Consider the following 19,272-nt stretch of genomic DNA (forward strand, 5'->3'; position numbering starts at 1 on the left):
GTGGTCACTCGGCTCACAGCTATAAATTAACATGTTGTGCTTTTGATTGTTGTTTGAAATCTTTTTTTTTCTTCCAAAACATATGAACACAATGATATACATCAAATACAAATATCAGTAATATGTTGATTTAAAAAAAGTGAGAAATGTTATTCCTTTACAAGTAAATGAATAGAGTACTCAACAAAGTGACTTGTATGTACAGCTGGGTGAACCATTTTGATGTTTACCACAATTAACGCCCATTGGAAAGTGTTGTAACAAAGCTACTTTTGTTACCATGTGATTAATCTAGCAGCCTCTAGTGGCTGCGGGAGTCACGTGAAACCCCATTGCTTTGCAACATACACTCACCGAAACGCACGCACGTGATTCGTGGATTCTAGCGCGTGATTCAAAATTACTCGTAGCGCGTGCCGGTGGAGCTCAAGGATCGACATTCATCGACGCGTCGTTACGCCCCTGCTCGTTGGGTAACTGTCCCGCGGTGCGCGTGACTCGTCCGGCTGCAGGTGGAGGCGATGGATGTGGGCAAAGTGGTGAAGCTGCGCGTGGGCCACGACAACTCGGGCATGGGCAGCGGCTGGTTTCTCGACTCGGTCGTCATCCGCCGGCTGAGGCAGTCCCCGCCCCACCGCCCCCAACCCGTCGACGCGGAGGAGGACGAGGACGAGGAGGACAACAAGGAGGCGGAGGACGAGGACAGCGAGGAAGTGCAGACGTACACCTTCCCGTGCAAGCGCTGGCTGGCGCGCGACGAGGACGACGGGGAGATCGTGCGCGAGCTTCTGCCGCAGGATGGCGCCGAGATGGAGGGTGAGGTCACGTGTCAGTTCATTCAGAAGGGGTTTTTAAAAATAAAAATGTAGTCGCGGACTCAGTCTAGCCAATGACAGGCTGTGCGGTTTCGTCGTCTAATTCTGTCGATTTTATTTTGTCATTCTCAAAGTGTAGTCGGCGAATTAGATGGGTGAAAAAATCTGGTCCTCACTCTGAAGTTTTCTTTCTCTCCGATTCTGTGGGTGTGAGGGATGCACAAGTTCCCCCCACCCCCACCACCCCCCACCCAAATATTATCAAGTCAGCCAATCAGTGAAATCAATACATCTCATTATGTACATCTATTGCCAATTATGGCCAATTATCATTTTTGTCTTCCTTTCTCAGTGCGCCCACTGTTTAATAGCGCTACCAATTTGTCTTGGTCTGCGTCTTCATTCAGACGAGTTCATTCTGCCTCATCAGTCATTCTTCGGTCTTTTATTGGGTTTGTCGTCATCACTGTTATGCTTGATGATGCTTGTCCACCGATATTCATCGTTGACTAAAATAAAATAAAAATAGACACTTCGTGGACATATTTTCATTATGTCTCTCAGTAACAAAAAATGAACACTGGCGAGGTCATGCTCGTGTGGAGTCTAAGCGACTTTTTGACCCCGAGTGAACCCTTGGCCTTAAGTGAACCCGAACAAAGCCGAGGTGGTTAGCGGTGCGAGTAAATTTGCTCATGTCACGTGATTTCTTTAAGGATGAAAGATCCGTATTTTTTGACAGTTGGGTCAATGTGGGTTTCTGTCCCCTTTGTTTTGCCTGTTCACACAAATTCAGGTTGGGACTCCCAAGCACACAAAATAAATCAAAGTGTCTCCCAACTCAAATGAGTTTTGATGTTATAGCATAAATTCCTTATGGTATACCACTGGGCGGTTGCGGCACACACCTGCAATCCACGTGTGATACAAAAATAATGAAACTCTGTTCCCGTGCGCTTTTGAGGTGCCATACCCTGGCTTACCAGGAGAAGGTGGTACAGAATATGTGGACTCTACCTTTTCCATCTATATGCGGCAGAGTGTTGCCCCATCGCACATGTGGGGTTTCTCCGGGTGCTCTGGTGTTTTTGCCGCGTGTAAACACACCGATAACACCTTGGGGGATAATTCGATGCCAGCTCACTGCTGGCATCGAATTTCCCGCTTGTATGTGACTCCAAGCGCCCTGAGTCATTCTCGCTCTTTCTTCGAGGGTGAGCAAATACTGTGCGCGTTACAAGTGGAAATGATTATTATTATTTCCATTTCCATGATGAACCCTCACTAAGTGGTACTCATTTTGGGGCTGAATCGACCACCAACTGGGATCTGAACTCATGTAATTTTTATTGTGAGCCGCATAATGTAACCATACCATCATCTTGATAGCTTCAATAAGAATTCACCAGATGTGTTTTCAGAGTTCAATATCATCCAGTTTTTCTTAGCAGGAGGAACCAGGTGTAAAACGCAAAATATAAAATATTATAACAGTACATGATAAAAAAAAATCATTCAGCATGCCATTTTGTACAAACTGAAATTGTGCATTCAGCCTGAAGTGTCTTATTGATTCAAACCAATTACCTCAACCGGTATGCGGTGCAATCAATAGTAAAAATACATCAAATTTAGATCTTGGTGGCCTCTACCACACCTACAGAGTAGGTCGAGAGAGAATATTGAACATCAAGAAACCAAGCAAACATCTTATCTAATCATATGAATATGCGTCTGCTGGTAAAACATGTGTTTGGGCCTAGTGCAACTGTCAATCTGCTCGCAGGTGCAGGACATTACGGGAAGGGCCCTGTCATGCATAGCAAGCTCCGTGACATACATTTTCATTTGGCAGAGCATGCCACTTTTCTCTTCGAGGTGTTTTCGGGATGTGCCCTATGCTGTTTGGAATGACGTCCGACGTTTCACTTTGTGAGGAACTTCTGCGAGAAGTGCGAAAAAGTTCCCGGCATGGAGAGCCAAAAGAAGTCGGACGTCACGCTGAAAACACATCGGAGAGTTGTACAGCACACACCTCGAAAACCTGCGCAGGCGCAGTATGATACTTTCATTCACATGTGTGTCATATTAACCTGGCTGCCCATTGCGATAAGCTCATCAGATGTTCTTGGGTGTCATATTTTTGTTAGTGTGAAACAGGCGTTTAATCAACTGAAACATTGGAAGGCTCCAGCGAGAAACGTGAATATGATTAGCTATTCACGACAGTAACGCTTCTCTGGCCATGCTGCGAACTGTTGGTACAAAACTCAACTGTCAGTTCGAAGGCTGTGAGTTCAAATCCTGCTCAAGGATCAACTCAGTCCATCATTTGTTCATTGTTACTACAACAAGTACCAATTTGTGTGAAGTCAGTAGTGAGGAAACTGCTTTTTGTTGTCACTGCCTTAGGACCCCAGCTCATATGATGGATTGCCCAACGCACTATTGAGCATAGAGACACTAAGGCATTTTTTTTTTATGAAAGTGAATTACATGTTTATAATTGTACTCGTCTAATAAATTATTTTCGGTATTTATTGGAGCAGTTGGTGCCGGGTGTCATGCACTGCACTGTGAATCTGTGAAAAAGAGCATCATAGCTCATCGGATTTCTCCAGGATAAATAAAGATTCTGTGGCCAGTGATATCTCAACTAGTCCCGAGTCCTCCCTTCATCAACCCGCATAGACCAGCATGGTGAAATATGGTCAAACAATCCTCATGACTGGAATGACAAGTTGAGGCCTTTATCCAGCAGTGGATTTTCAAGGGGTTCTAAAGTATCATAGTTATTTCTTTTTCGTAAATCTTTTTGAAACTTGCGTGCAAATGGCGCTGACGATGATGGCAATGTTGATAATGCCTAACCGCCTGATCTTTGCGTCTCTTATTTAAGATCTGTTTCTCCATTCGCCCTTCAAGCGTGTATTCCAGTTGATGTGAATAGTTTGCAGATAATGTTTAGCTTGTTTAACGTGCCTCGAGTCTCTCCCATTTCCTGTTTTTAATGGAGGTTCCACAGTTGGCAGCGAGGATCCCACTCTAAAGTAGCCCTCGGCACAATTGTTAAAGTTGGAGTATTTCCGTGTTCCGAACGAGTGTGACACGGCACTCGTCTGCATTGGCAGCCCTGAGCCAGGAGATGCACCATTGCACTCTCTCTATTCAACATCTACTGTTGACTTCCCACAGAGTTGTACCCATTTTGTAGACCCTGGATGGATGACGGGCTTCGTCAAACTCCCAACTGGAATATTTGCTTTTAACTTGATTTCAGCTATCTACAACATCAGCCTGCTGTACGTATATTATGTAAATATATATGAGAGTCGTGGTGCAGTGGTTAGTGCACTAAACTTTGAACCCAGCGATTTGAGTATTATCCCTGGCCACGGCTAACATCAGTGGCGAGTGTAATCAGAACCGATCCTGAGCCCTCATTCACTAACTCGCACTGACCAGCGTGGTGAAGTATGGTCACACAACCCCCATGATCAATTCGACGTTGGGGTGGCTTTCATCCAGCAGGGGATTGACAAAGGGTTGTGAATTTAATGAACAAATAATAACCAGAAGCAGAATTTGCACACACTCATATCAGCTTCAGAACAACAGTCTTTTAAACTATATATACAAAGCTGAGTTATAAAAAAATGCTATTTTATATTTAGCACATTTGAAAACCTTCAGTTATAAGCGTTTGTTGGTCAAGGTAAACCAAATCTTTCCCTACATCTTGTCGGAAGGGATCAAACTTGAAAATTAATGTTTGGATTTTAAAATATGATTTTATATTTGGTTTCAGCACCCATCAATACCCCATGGATATAAGCCTACGTGGATAGTGAAAAAAAGTTCAACATTATTATTCTTTGATTCACGTAGATAGGTAAAAAAAGAAATGAACCTAATTACGTAACTTTACCGAAAGACTCAAGTTGTTCCCATGATAATTATAGACTTGACAATATGCCAAATGCTAGATTTTTAGAACTTACAGATCATTATAATGTATGTTAGTCACTCAGTCACAATCATCTACACTATATCTGTGCTTGTGTTCTATCACGTATTGCAGGATTTTTCTCACAATGCTGTGCAGCTTAAGCATCTCTAAGCTGAGTTGTTTATTACCTGACACCTGAGGTACTGGCCCACTTAAGATTTTATGGATGTGTGTGAGTGAATGTAAATATGGGGAGCGGTAGTTTAGCGGTTAGCGCGCTGCACTATTAACCTAGCCACTCGTGTTCAATTCCCGCTCACGGCCACCAACACCAGTGACGATTATCTAAACTGGTCCTGGGCCTCCCCTCTATCGACTCAGCCTCAAACGAGTACCCGGTACAGTGTGTAGTAAACATCGCCACTCGGGAGACAAAGGCGGCCAGGCGTGGTGCTGGCCACCCACCTCCTCGTGTGCTGTGCCGGCCTTCATAGGTGCTCGCTAACAGGACAGTCTGTTCAAGTTATTCTCCCACCCCCACCATCCTCCACCCCACCGTGGCCGCAGAGAAAGTGTACACGGTGTGCGTGTGCACGGGGGACGTGATGGGAGCCGGCACCGACGCGAACGTCTTCGTCAACGTGTACGGGCACTTGGGCGACACGGGCGAGCGCCGACTGCGCAAGGCCGAGCGGAGCCTCAACAAGTTTGAGAGGGGACAGGTAGGGGTTGGTGGGTGAGCCGATCGATGCTATCGATTCAAGCGGTGAAGTATTAACGCTGTGCACACAAGGAGCGCACCCTTCCTCCTGTGAACGTGCCCGACCGCCCGCCCGCCTTTCAACCTGTGATGCGCAAAATACTAAGTGGGGGTTTCTTTTTTTTTTATCCCAAAAGTGGTTTGTATCCAGTCGGGAGCCTTTTGACAAGTAGATCAGTAAGGCTTGAAGGGCGGCCACTGAAGTGTTTTATTATTATTTAGCCTTTGCTTTTTTTCTCACTTTGGTTTGTTTAGTACAAAGAATCCTTGATGTAAATTGTGGGTCAAAGTAATATGTTATGGCATGCTTTATTACAGTGTCGTTTTGCAAGAAGTGAGATGAGAAGTGTACAGTAAATGCCTGAACGTTAACCATTGCCAAACCTATTCATCGCTGCGTTTTCCTCCCGCTCGAATAACACTTTAACTGAAGAATAATGGCTTTCGCTCACAGAAAGGAGTTCATCAGGCTTTCACCATCAACACCGAACACCTCCCACACCATTTACATTCCCACCTCACGGCCATCCGCTCCTCGCCATTGCTCCCACGCCTTCCCATCTAAAACAATGCACGGTTCTCCCTACCCCTGTCCCCAACGCAGAGAGACATCTTCAAGCTGAAGGCCATTGACCTGGGCGAGCTGACCAAGCTCCGGATCCGGCACGACAACTGCGGCGGCAGCGCCGCCTGGTTCCTCGATCGCGTTGAAATCACCGACGAGAACAGCAAGAGCAAGTGAGAGAGGGCCTCTTGTTGTCCCCGGCGCTGCGTCGAGATGCCTGGTGCTGCCGCGTCATTGCCTTCGCTTGCTCTCTCTCTCACACTTCGTATGCCCACGGCTCTTGCACCGAGTGGAACGGCTGCTTTTTGCCCGAGGTTGTTCAATACAATGCGATTCAGTTTGCACTAATATAGCGCCCAAAGTGCAACCGGCATCTCAGGACGATGTGCAAATGTTGGGACAAGTGTATCATGGGGGAGAAAGGAGGCTTATGCATTTTTTTTTTTTATTCGCTTGATTTTATAGACGTGGCAGTCGTAGGCAGAGAAGACGGGGTAGGTCTTAAAGTCTGGTCTGGCACAGAGGCAGGGAGTCCACAGCACAGATGGCCAGAATGAAGGAGTTACAGACCTTTGGGGCAGCGGAGGAGAAAAAGCAACCTCCCAATGTGTGACGTTTGACCAGGGGTCTTGTTTTTGTATAAGTTTCTTGCTACCCAAACTGTGGGTGGCTTGTCACACAACAAAACCGGCTGCATCTGCAATGCAGAAGGGTGTTACTGAGCTGCATGCCTCACATTTTTGTTTCGAAGTTACATTTTGCATCCTGAAATCATGGGGGATGTGGAAAGAAATGAGTTCTAGAAAAAAAAAGCCTCATGGCTTGCAAGAGAACCCTCAAAAGTCCACAGAGATGTGTCATGGGCTACCATCTCTTGGCCATGTCACAGCCAGGTGGGATCGAGAGGCACACAGCACAAAATGAAATTGGCAGAATCCACCATCCCCATCTCAGTGGCAGTGTATTACAGCACCAGCTGTTGCGGTATGAATAATGAATTCATTGCACAGTTCACAAAGCCACGGTGTCGATCCTCCCCGTAGTGTGCATCAGAACTTGAGCCCCCGCGCCTGTACTCTGCACTTTCAGGTACTTCTTCCCGTGCCAGCGCTGGTTGGCCATCGACGAGGATGACGGGCAGCTGGCACGCGAGCTGGTGCCCGTGGACGAGGTGTTCCTTAACAGGGACACGACGGGTGGCGGCTCGGCCAAAGGGGCCAGTGGCTCGGCAACGACGCTCGGCCTCGAGCAGAAAGGTGACGGACGCGATGCGTATTTTCCCTCCGTCTCTCCCGCCTGCCCGAGCGATTCTCTGTAGAATCGCCAGCGTGCACTCATTGTTAGGATAAAGTTGTGACTTGTAATAATATTTGTGGTCATTGGAGGACCGCCATTTACCGGATTTCCATGAAGAAGAAGGAGGGTAAATTACCTGGGTCAGTCGAATTGAAATGTACAGGACGTTTAATGGAAAGATGAAGAAAATCGGTTTGTGGTCAGGAGTTAGATGCTGCATTCCAACCCTGTGAGATGGCAACGTCTTCGGAAGGCCTTTATGCAGCAGTGGATAGCTGTAAGTATGTATACATTTTTTTTAATTGACTGATGATAATGACGTTGAATAACTATTTTGCAAAACTGAAATGTTTCCCTTTAACAGCTATTACTGGTATAATGTGTTGCAGTATATTCCTGATTACGAATGGAATATGATGGAATTTATGATGCATAACTTATTTAGACTTGAAAAAAAAACATTCACTACTTTCTAAATGCATTCATTCGGCAAAATATATCAAATATATGCATTCTTATCCTGTTAATGAGTGTGTTCTTTTTTTTCAGGAACGACACGTAGATTTTTATTTTTCCTATATCAATTTAACAATTTTTTTGTTAAATCAAATAAATGACACTTATTCGCAGTAAATGTGAGATCTATTTCACTTATAAGGCTCAAAGTCAAAAGGTTAAAATGTCCCCATGCTCCATTGAGCTCTTAGCAGGGCTCATCTCCATTAGTGGCGCTGAGCCAATGGTGGAAACTCCAGTGTGGCGTGAGCTAATCTTTCCGAGGGACAAGCAACGTTGACTTCCCACAAAGTGGTACTTATTTTTTTTATCAACAATGGAAAGATGACAAGCTGAGTCAACCCCCCCCCCACCCCCTGACCAGGACTTGAACTTACAGCCCTCTGATTGTGTGCCGAGCGTCTCGCCAGTATCACTTGGCTGGATAATGGAATGGACTTCCTTTGGCCAACATTCATGCACCCTTTTCTAATTTCACGGACATCATAAGTCTTGTCGTGTAATTTTGCACACTTTTTTTTGACATTTCTCAACCGTTATCCTTGCGGTACCATTGGCATTGTGCAGGCTTTTTTTTTATATATAATAAAAGCTTTGCCTGATGTTCAAATTTAGCGCATAGATTGTAGTTTAAGACAACCGGTGTAGTCAATGTATAATGTTTTATATATGGAAAACTAATGAATACACGTGATATGTCTATATAAACGATCTGATCATAAATAACACACGCTTATCTATTATACATTTATCCCTTGATAGTTGATAATTAGATGATCATTGAATGATGATTAACCTAATGATCTGTATATAATGATCTACGATAAATCTTTACAATGATGAATGCAGCAGGCTATAGTTAACATCGGTCGGAATTTATTCGCTCGGGTAAATTTGTTTTCCTCCTCTCTCTTGGTAATTAAAGCCAAGTCGACCACGTACAACATCAGGATTAAGACGGGTGACAAAAGGAACGCTGGCTCCGATGCCAATGTGTTCGCCATCCTGTACGGGGAGCGTGACGACACAGGTGAGCGAGCAGGCCCTCCTCCAATCATTTATACGGCCCGGTGACAGACAGTGATATGGGCAACTGTGTCCTGCGTCTCAGTGGTTTAGTGCCTAGGGCAGCCGAATAGAATGGTTTTGGCGCGGGCAACCCTGGTGGGCGGAGAAAGGGGTGGAAGAAAGGAGCAGGAAGGGGGGAGGGGTCAACTTCCTCTCACCGCCCCCTCGTCCTCCACCCAGAGAGACACAGACAAGGAGGAAGACACCATCTCATCGACAGACGAATAGAGAGATGGAGAAAAATATAGAGAGATATGGAGAGACACAACACACAGAGAGCCACGTTGGAAGAAAGAGACATGTAGAGATGGAGAGACTGTCCGATCGAGACATTTAAGAGAGGCAACAAGACAAACACAGATAGAGTCATAGAGAGAGATAGAAAGATAGACTTTTGACTTTTTAAACAACTTTTATTGCTGCCAGCAGCAAAAGCACCGGAGGCGATTTCAATATGAAATGCACAAAGTCACCAGCAACACAAATGAAAACAAACGCTAGAAATAGACGCGCTGTGGCGCTGAAAGCACCGCGCACAATGCAAAAGAAAAGTCACGTGGCTGTGGTGTCATCGCGCACGCCACGGTGACGAGCGAGCGCTTCAGAAGGTGAACACGAGGGTGCCGTCCACGTTGGTGCAGAGGGCCTTTCCGGCTCCCCAGCGTTCGAAGAAGATGTGCACATCACCGGCATGTGTGTGGTACACGTGCTTCAGCCGGAGCCGCACCTTAAGCAGGCCTCTGAACACTGGAAGCACAGAGCAGCCGTCAGTGTCACCCTCCAGCATCTTTTTTCTCGTTCTGTACACCGCCATCTTCAGATAGAGAGAGGGAGACAGAAGGAGCAAAGAGACAAAGAGAGAGACAGTCACAAAGAGACTTAGAGGGACATGGAGAGAGACAATTGGCCGAACACAGACAGACACAAAAACCAGCACGAGACACGGAGGGACAACATGGAGAGACACATAGAGATAACCAGACAAAGACATGGATTAAGATGGGAAAGAGATGCAGCAAGATATAGAGAGAGTCAATAACTGTGCGCATTGCACTTTGATTATGGAATTATTTACTGCTTCAGGTTGGGCAGTGCCCAGACTGAAACATTTTAGGGTGGCACCTGCCTTTGATTAAGTATAAGTCCCACTACCAGTTGTCAGTGAACTCGCCACTTCACTGTCTTGCACTGAATTGCCATTAAATTTCCGTAGCCGCCCCAGTAATGTGTGTATGGTGCCACCAAATGCACGGTCCGCTTAAAGCAAACATGAGTCATCGCGTGACTTAATCTCCACAAGTAGACCACTGCGTGCCTGTATCATATACAACGGTTCAAATTCATACAAAACCCACAATTAAAACCACAAACCACAAAATAATGACATCTGTGCCTGTGTAACTGCAGCTAATGTTAACCATGCCTCCCTTGAAAACAGAGAATACATCTCAATGAGCACTCAATTATACGTATGTATGTATGTTGAACTACTTTCGCACCGTACGTAGTCAACCGTGCTAATCGTAGGTGCTAATTGGAGTTTTGTTACGTTAGATAGTGAAATACGCTGCGTATAGAAACGTTGTGATGCCTCGTATAGAAAATCAGTGCCCCTGCTCAAACGGACAAAGGGGCAGTGCACCTCACTCTTCATGGCCCCTGAGGCAATGGGAGAATTTCCAACATTCCAGTAACAGGGGCCAATCATTCCATATGACAACTTCTATCAACAATTTTTTCAAGAAAGCAACACCTTCATACATGAAGGAAGTAGCCGACCCATGCTCTCACCTCCGAATCTTGCCCCTACCCTCACCGTGACGCAGCTCACCTGCGGTGATGAGTCCGACTGACTTGTTTCTATCTTAATTTTAGAAACTTTCGTGACTGCAGGAATTATTGTTTGGTTCTTTCAGTTAAGTCACGTCTAAAGATAAAATAATAAATTAAATTAAATAATAGCATACGACTGTTTCGATTGCAACACAAGCAATCATCATCAGGTATAATGAAATGTTTCTACTTCATGGAACTGTAAAGAACCCCTCTTAACGACGATAATTGGTTCTACGAAACCGGTCGTTGAGTGATTTGGTCGTTAAGTGAATATATATTTCCACTTCGAAGCGCAGCAGACACCGAATGTAAACAATGCCCCAACGCTCGTGAATGGACGTCGCTGATTGGCCGAGGCTGGTCAGACCACTCTGGAGCTCGCCGATTGGCCGCAATTGGTGGTCACGTGCTCGTCGTAAGCCCGTCGTTAACAGGGGAATGGTCGGTAAGCGAACACATTGGGCTCTATGAAGGCCTGTCGTTAAGGGATTAATCCTTAACATGGGTGGTCATTAACAGTTATACTGTACTGAGAATTAGTGTTTAAGCATGATGCTGAGAATAGGATGAACAAAACAGTAATGAATGAAAAGAGAAATTTCTGCTGTGTTTTAATCCCTGTTGACATTCCAGTGACTATCAGTGTCATGCAATGAGACAAGAAGTTTTCACATCCGGGATTCTGCAGCTAGCATCGCATCACCTTGTGTTAGAGAATGACCCCGTAAAATGAGGTCACAGAGCTACTTGTGCTCACTTCAATAGGCCTCTTCACCCACACTGGTGTCCACACCTTTGATTTGCCCAGTCAAGAGAGTCGGTCTCATGCCAGATGCATATGTCTCAGAGCTCTAATTCAGCCAAATTAAGTTAATTAAATCACTATGGTCGAATGGGTCTAATGCCAGGTCCTGCCTGGCGGTTCAAACCCCATATCAAGAAATCACCCGTTATCTCGATTACATATTCGGGACTTCCGTTCCGCCCCCCGTTCACACGTCCACCAGCGATTTCGGTGTCCCACGGCACCTTGTTGAGAAGTGCCTTTAGTTGCCTTTAAGCTCTTACAATTTGACACACTGGATATCTCGGAATCTACCCGTTGTCAAACATTGACCGAGTCTGATGCATGAGGTGTCCGTACTCAAACACCTTCGGGGCTCCCCCGGCAGGGCTCGCGTCCCTTCATGTCCTCCCCCCCCCCTCCCCCCCCCCATCATTCTCTATCTTCTTTCCTTCTTCTCCTCTTTCTCTCTTCTCTGCCTTTCTTTCCTGCCTTAGATCACAACGAGGTTCTTCTCTGGATCCATTCATCTACATCGGACATGGTGGCCCCTTTTTATCCTGGTTATGTTCTTTAGATGTTTTTCTTCATTGAAGGCAACAATATATATGTCATGGGTGTCTGCCCGGATTCAAGCCCAATATCTCGATACACGAACCTCTGAGCCACCTTGATCATAGAGGGAGATGGCATACTGTGGAGATGCAGTGCTCGGCTGATAAGGAGCTCTACTGCCGTATCTCCTCCAAGGCAACATTGAAGGCAGAAGGGCAAGAGGAAGAGAAAGATGAACGTGGTGGTGGTGGTGATGGTTGGGATGCAATCAAGAAGTGCACCCAGCTCAGCATGGGGAACATCACGAGAGCTCGTGACGCGAGCAGGTTCCGGCATGCGTTGACCGTCGACCTCAAAAGCCGGAGCTCACACTGCTGGCTTTATCGATGAACTAATCCTCGTAGTACCTTGTTGAAGTGAAAAATACCATCGCTGCACTAATCTGCAGCACCTGGAACCCAGCTGGGAGCTGTGCGATTTGTCTGAGCGTGCCGGCGATGAAAGCATACGTACATTTCAGCCAATGTTACATTCCCTCGAGATGTTGCCCCTCAGGGGCCGATGAAGGTACATTATCCAGAGGAGAATGTAATACGAAATAACAACATGTTCCCAAGAAGTAATCAAAGCATCCATGGGTCAATATTGCTTAACGTGGGAAAATGTGTTACATCAAGGTGTAATCATTGACCTGTCAGGCTGCCAACAAAGCTCAATTTGTAGCACAAATCCACAGTCGCTGGTGCACAAAGATCCCCCGTATAGCCTTAACAGACGTTTGGGTCTAGTGCTGTTGGCAATCAGCTGTGAAGGCCGGTACGGCACATTCGGGGATGGGTGGCCAGCAACACGCCTTTGCCTGGCTAGTGGCGACACTTACACACCGCACGAGGTACTCATTTGAGGCTGAGTTGACCTAGGGGAGGCCCAGGGCAGGTTCATATAATCGTCATTGGTGTTGGCCGTGAGCAGGAATTGAACTCGCATTCTCAACCATACAGTGGATCAACAAGAGACCCACTTTAAAACTTCAGAAGATAATATGTCTTAGTATCCAACAAAGAAATGCACGGGTGTTAACGACACAGGAATTCAGTGATCAATGTAGGAAATCGCAAGCAAGCATTTTCAAGATAAACAAATTCCCTAAATGCCACTGTTGCACCTTTTCTCGTGAGACGGCTCATTCTCCAGTCACTGTGTTGTAACACGTGCAGAAGCATCCTGGCTCGGTACACTTTTTTTCTGTCGAGGTTTTGCCCTCGTTTTGCTTTTTTGAGTCTTGAGCGTTTTTTACCGATTCCTACGAATCATGCCCAACAAGTCAACATCAATAGCCGTGCGACTGCCATGTGGATTGGGCCGAGAAGTCGAGGCCGACTCTGCGGGAGGTGGATTGATGACACGAAGGCAGACCTCGCGAGAGAAAAAACATCATCGGTCTACAGGAAGCGATCGTCACGACCAGAGAAAGGAAGGAGTGGAAGAAATTCGTCCACAGCCTCATCGCCAGCCACCCTTTGACAGCTGACGGAATGGAATGGAGAATGAGAGAGAGACGAATCTAAAATCTTTGGCTTAAGCAGCTGGTAGTGACACGGCCCTTGAACACACACATTCAGAAAGTATTACTTCATATAATAATGTAAATATGCATTAGAGTTATTAAAACTTTATATTTTACATTCATGTCCTCGTGCTCGGACACATGCACTGCACAGTACACATGCTGTCGAAATGATGTCACGTCTTCTTAACTGCCTACTCGTTTCGACATTTTATAATACAATTATAGATACTCTTAGTTCTTTTGGTAAAGTCACGTAGGTAAAAAAATTAATTTAAATTAATAAAATAATAATAAAAATCATTTTTTACCTACGTGACTTTACCGAAAGAACTCAGAGTATGAATCCTTGCAGTCACGAAAGCCTCAAATCTAGAAACAATTATAGATGTTCTATTTACAAGCTTGATGAACGTGTTCGTGTTATGTGTGTGTTATTGCACGTACATACGATCATTATATGCTGCCATTTAACACCACGTGTGTAGTAGGAGGCTTCATACTCAAGGAGGCATTTGGGAAAATATAGACAATGGTTATTTAAACACCAATACATAATTGGAAGGGCTTTAAATGAAAGGAATAATCAGGCTACTGATTGATAATAGGTTTTTCTCCTTTTATCTGGCAACAAAACAGGTGTTAAGATGTTAAAACACCAAACTGAAACCTTTTCCAAGGAATCATGTCTACATTAACCACAATGCTTGTGGTCAGAATGCAAACAAAAAAATACTCTGATAATCTATGCATTGTCCTTGAAACTGATTGGTCCACACCAGAGACAGCTTTCTTTTGAGCCTCGACTCAAGCGGTGTTAGACCAGAGGACGCCAAAAGGCGTACAGCACATCTTAACACCTGTTTTGTTGCCAGAAAAAAGGGGAAACCCCTATTATCATGTTTTGGTACTGGCAAAGTAGGTCCCATGAGGCTACTGATTATGTGATGTGTCTAAATGCCATATTTGGTAATAAGATAAACCACAATACTAGAATTACGTATTGATAGCATTCTTCAAATTAACATATACTTAGTACGTATGTTGATTTAAGTTAGGAAATTACATCACTCTTTTCTAGATTTGGGAATTGTTGGATGATCGGTACACATTGCCTGCTAATGCCCTTGCATTGACAGCATTAAGCTTATGAAACGATTAATCTGAATTAATCGTTTTTTTTTTCATTAAAGCACTCATAACAGGAATCAAACAGTGCACACTTGTAACAGTAGTCTGATTGCACGCTAAAATTATTCCAAGATGTCTTACACTTAACAAGTCAATTCAACGTGTGTCTGTGTTCAAGCGTGGGCTTGCACTAATCTCTGTTGAGGCCCTTGGGCCAGGAGTGGAAGTTCCACATTTTTTATGGACAGAGCAGCCTGTTTCCCTTTTGGACCACCACTGTTGATACTTGACTTAAAGCTTTCGTGACTCCAGGAATTCATATTCTTTGGGTCTTTCGGTAAAGTCACATAGATAGGTTTTGTTATTTTTTGTTATTTTCTTTGAACCTATCTACGTGACTTTACCGAAAAACCCAAAGAATACTGTTGATACTAATTTTATATACCCCGGTGAGTAAGTAGAATGAGTCAACCCTGACCAAAATTTGAACTAAGAACCTTGCAAATGTGAATCCAAGTTCTCTTACAAAGATATTTAACTTACTTTTCAACAGTCAATATGATGATGTATTTTCATAGTCATAACAACCAGTAGATATGAACTGCAGAAAATAAATAACTTAATAAGGAAAGCTTCAAAGTGGAGTTCAAGATATAAATGAGCAAAATCTCATTCCGCGAAGGTGTCTCCAATGCTGTTGAACGTGGCCAAGCTCGGCAGTGTCGCCCTAAGAAGCGAGTGGCCCGCAGGCGCCTCAAAGGTCACAACACTGAGCCGGCACTGCTGAGGTCCTAAGTTTGAATCTGGACAGAGACCGGTGATTAAATGGAGTTCTTAAATAGAGTGAGCTGCTTTTTGTACATAGATAATAAAAATAAAAATAAACTCGGGGAAAGCTTCACTGAGTCTCACGACTCTTATTCAGGAGGGTCATGCCAAGTTTACGGAGTAGAGGGCAGCAATTCCTATGTAGATGGTTCCAGAGGCAGGTCACCAATGACTGCACCAAAAAAAAAAGCATCACGAAAACAATTGCTTCTGGAATTACATTTTTTGGCTAAGTTTCGGCTGCGGATCTGCGAGGGATTCAAACGGATTCTTCATCTCGTGGCTTTGACTCGATGACGATCGCAAGGCACGTGGCCCCGTGCTTCGCTGATGATTTTCCCCGACAGGCGTGGTGAGCCTCAAGACCTCCAAGTGCCACCGCAACAAGTTTGAGCGCAGGAACGTCGACGAGTTCACCCTGGAGGCGGTGGGGCTCGGCGAGCTGCGGAAGATCTGCGTCGGACACGACGCGGGAGGTGAGCAGCCGGCCGCCCGGGATGCACCCGGAGGCGGAGGGTGGAAATGTTTTTTGGAGGGGAGCTGAGATGTTAAAAAAATTGTGGCCTAAAAATGAAATATTTTAAGATGTTTTTTTTTCTCTCTCTCATTGCATGAGAGTAATGTCCTAAAACGGGTATGTCAGCTGACCACAGAGCAACATGTGGTCAGCTGACATACCCAAGCACACATGTTCGCCGATTGTATCGGTCTCCAATGTGCTCTGCTAGGGGTGACCTGGCATCTCTAGCCGGGTCTGGCTTTGGAGAGGTTTTACTGTGTCAAGGATTAAAAACTAAAACTGAATGATTTTTCACAAGCCCTGTGTAAATTGTCTTCCGCGGGGCTTCTCTCTGATGCATGGGGGTGCATTGCTCAACGAGATTTCTTAATAGACAATTCTTCCGATATGATGATCGGCACAGTTGGAATAAATTATGGGAATACGAAAAATATCTGAAGGCATGTTTATAGGTACACGTGTGTGTATGATATTGGTGCAGTCGTAGTATGAAGCTGAGTGCACTGGCAACCTGGGTTTGCATATTCTCATTAGCATATAATTTACATAAATAATGAATAGTAAATTCAACTATGCATGTTATCATGAACGTGCAAATCAATGCAATTGCTGGACCGATGCGTCGCCGCATGCCCAACGTGCAGTCGCAGGTTCGGGATGGTTCCTGGACTGGGTGGAGATCGACGCTCCGTCGCTCGGTCAGAAGATGCAGTTCCCGTGCGGCCGCTGGCTGGATCGCGGCGAGGACGACGGGGCCATAGAGCGCGTCCTGTACCCCAACTGCCTGCAGACGCTGCACTACACGCCCTGTACGTGCCGCACCGCCGCCCCACTGCCACCGTGACGATGGCAGCGTGTCCCTGGTGCCGTACGAACTGCCGTTGGCAGTGACAAAGACGGCTTCATTGACGGCGATTGGATAGCCGTGCGCTGGCAAACAATGGCATTTAAATAAACAAAAGGAAGCAATATTTATAGACTACCGTATCGCAGAGGACATTAAACTACATGTTTTGATGGGTCGCATTGGCAAAGACAATCGACTGATAATTGGCAAGTCGAAAATTCAAATCCCGGTTGGGGGTCATCTCAGTCCATCATTCTTTCCTAGGATGTTTAAATAATTACCACTTTGTACCAAATCAGCACTGATATTGTTGAAGTTAGACTGACCCCATCATAGGAATGTGGAATTTCCACCACTCATCCAGTGGCACCGATGCAGCTGAGCGCAGCCCAGCACTTCATTTGAGTAGTGGGACACTTTCACCTTTGTTTCTAATATGATACAATGAATTGGACAAAAATAAGCCACGTGGAATTTCAAGGGCTCTTTTGTCATTATAATAATGACACAACCTTTATTTATTCAGGAAGGCCTCACTGAGTTTTTTTTTTCTGGAGGGCCCAAAATTGGGATGTTTAGCCAATTTTATTCGTGCATTTTTATGTTTTTTCACTGCAAAGTACGCAGTCTACTGCTCAATTGCTCCCCCCTATATAGTCTAACATTTATATAAATATTTTTTGCTACTCAAGGATTTTGTGCATTTGTGAACATGTGGGGATTGGCGTCAAATGGAGGGAGAAATCAGCTGGACAGAAAGAAAAACTAATGAGGCAGTGCTTCAACAGGTTCAGGAGGGAATATAACTGATCACGACCAATTCAAATAAAGCGGCATAGCTGGATAGGGAATATTGTCACAGGTGAGGGCTTTCTGAAGGACGTTCTATCGGGCAGTGTGCTGGGAAAGAGACATCGGGGCATAACAATTAGGGGGCTGCTTGATGACTTGAACAATTGAGAGAAGTATGCCTGACAAAGCACAACATCATACTGGATAACACTTAACTTGTTATTAGGTAGGACATGCAGGGGAGAGAATCTTGTAAATATTAGACTAATTAACAGACAAACTTTCCCCATATAGCCTCTCACAGTCTTTTGGGGCAAGTGCTGTTCGTGACCACCAATGAATTTCGGCAAAGTGAGCAAGGGAGTGCTGTGACCAGTACCACCCCTGGCCACCTTTGTTTGCCCATTGCTGATGTTTACACATTACACCGGGAACTCATTAAAGGGTTAGTCGACCTACGGGAAGCCCAGGACTGCTGCTGTTAGCCATGGCCAGGAATCTGAGGTTGCTGGGTGCATACCGCAGTGCACTAACCACTACACCACGGCTCCACCCATGAAATTGTACCTAGACAAAGTATCTCCCAACAGCCTTTACATGCTGTTGGGGCAAATGCTGTTGGTGAGCACCCATCAAGAACAGCATGGCGCACAAGGCGGGTGGTGTTGCCAGGACCACGAAATGGCTGCCTTAGACATGCAAACAATAGTGGTAGAATCGACAAAGACTAAACTAATAAAAAAAATTACCTGTTAAGGTCCACTGAGTTATATAGCTTTTTTCCCAGAAGTAATCTGGTCACAAATGATAGCTCAACGAAGTGGCTTATCATGTGTAAATGTATAGCAGCCATATACTCTAAACGCATGTTGATTCTAAATGTGGAGGGAAAACCCAGAGGACCCGGATAAAGGGACATGCAAACTCCAAATTTCCAGCAGGCGTCAGGGTCAGGATCGAACCCACGACCTCCTGTATACCGGGCGAGGTAGTTCACATCTCGCCACCGTGGCAAGACATCTGCCATGTGACCACAGAACGATACCTCTCTCCCGTCCCCGCACCCCTCTCCTCTCCTCCCCACAGTCGTGCCGTATGAGATCACGGTGTTCACGAGCGACATCCGCAACGCCGGCACCAACGCGGACGTGAGCTTGGTGCTGTACGGCCCCAACGGCGTGAGCACGCGCTCCCAGAGCCTGTGCCGCAGCAAGCGAGAGCGCCACATGTACTTTGAGCGCGGCGCCAAAGACGTCTTCGTGTTGGAGGTTCGTCCATCTTGGCCCAACAGTTTCTTATTGTAGACTGCTACGGCGGAGCACTTGATCGTCATTTCAAAGTCTTTTTCTCTCACGAATGAACCTTCAAATTTAATCGGGCAGCTCTGAGGGACACGTGGCCTAGGTGTGCGTATTTGGGAGATAAGGGCACCTAGTGCAGTTG

At 45.5% G+C, this 19,272-nt stretch overlaps 1 protein-coding gene across 1 annotated transcript in view; it reads left to right on the top strand.

The window, feature by feature from the left end:
• Positions 1-19,272, top strand: part of LOC133346473 (lipoxygenase homology domain-containing protein 1-like) — a 121,404-nt gene that overhangs the window by 55,229 nt on the left and 46,903 nt on the right. The window contains 8 exon segments of the mRNA XM_061558084.1: positions 513-816; positions 5,332-5,486; positions 6,129-6,262; positions 7,179-7,345; positions 8,827-8,931; positions 16,018-16,146; positions 16,835-16,999; positions 18,916-19,097. Of these exon segments, the coding sequence (XP_061414068.1) occupies positions 513-816; positions 5,332-5,486; positions 6,129-6,262; positions 7,179-7,345; positions 8,827-8,931; positions 16,018-16,146; positions 16,835-16,999; positions 18,916-19,097 (1,341 nt within the window).

The sequence above is a fragment of the Lethenteron reissneri genome, chromosome 24 (genome assembly GCF_015708825.2).
Source record: "Lethenteron reissneri isolate LAM-NWPU_2019-01 chromosome 24, ASM1570882v1, whole genome shotgun sequence".
In the NCBI taxonomy this organism is placed as follows: Eukaryota; Metazoa; Chordata; class Hyperoartia; order Petromyzontiformes; family Petromyzontidae; genus Lethenteron; species Lethenteron reissneri.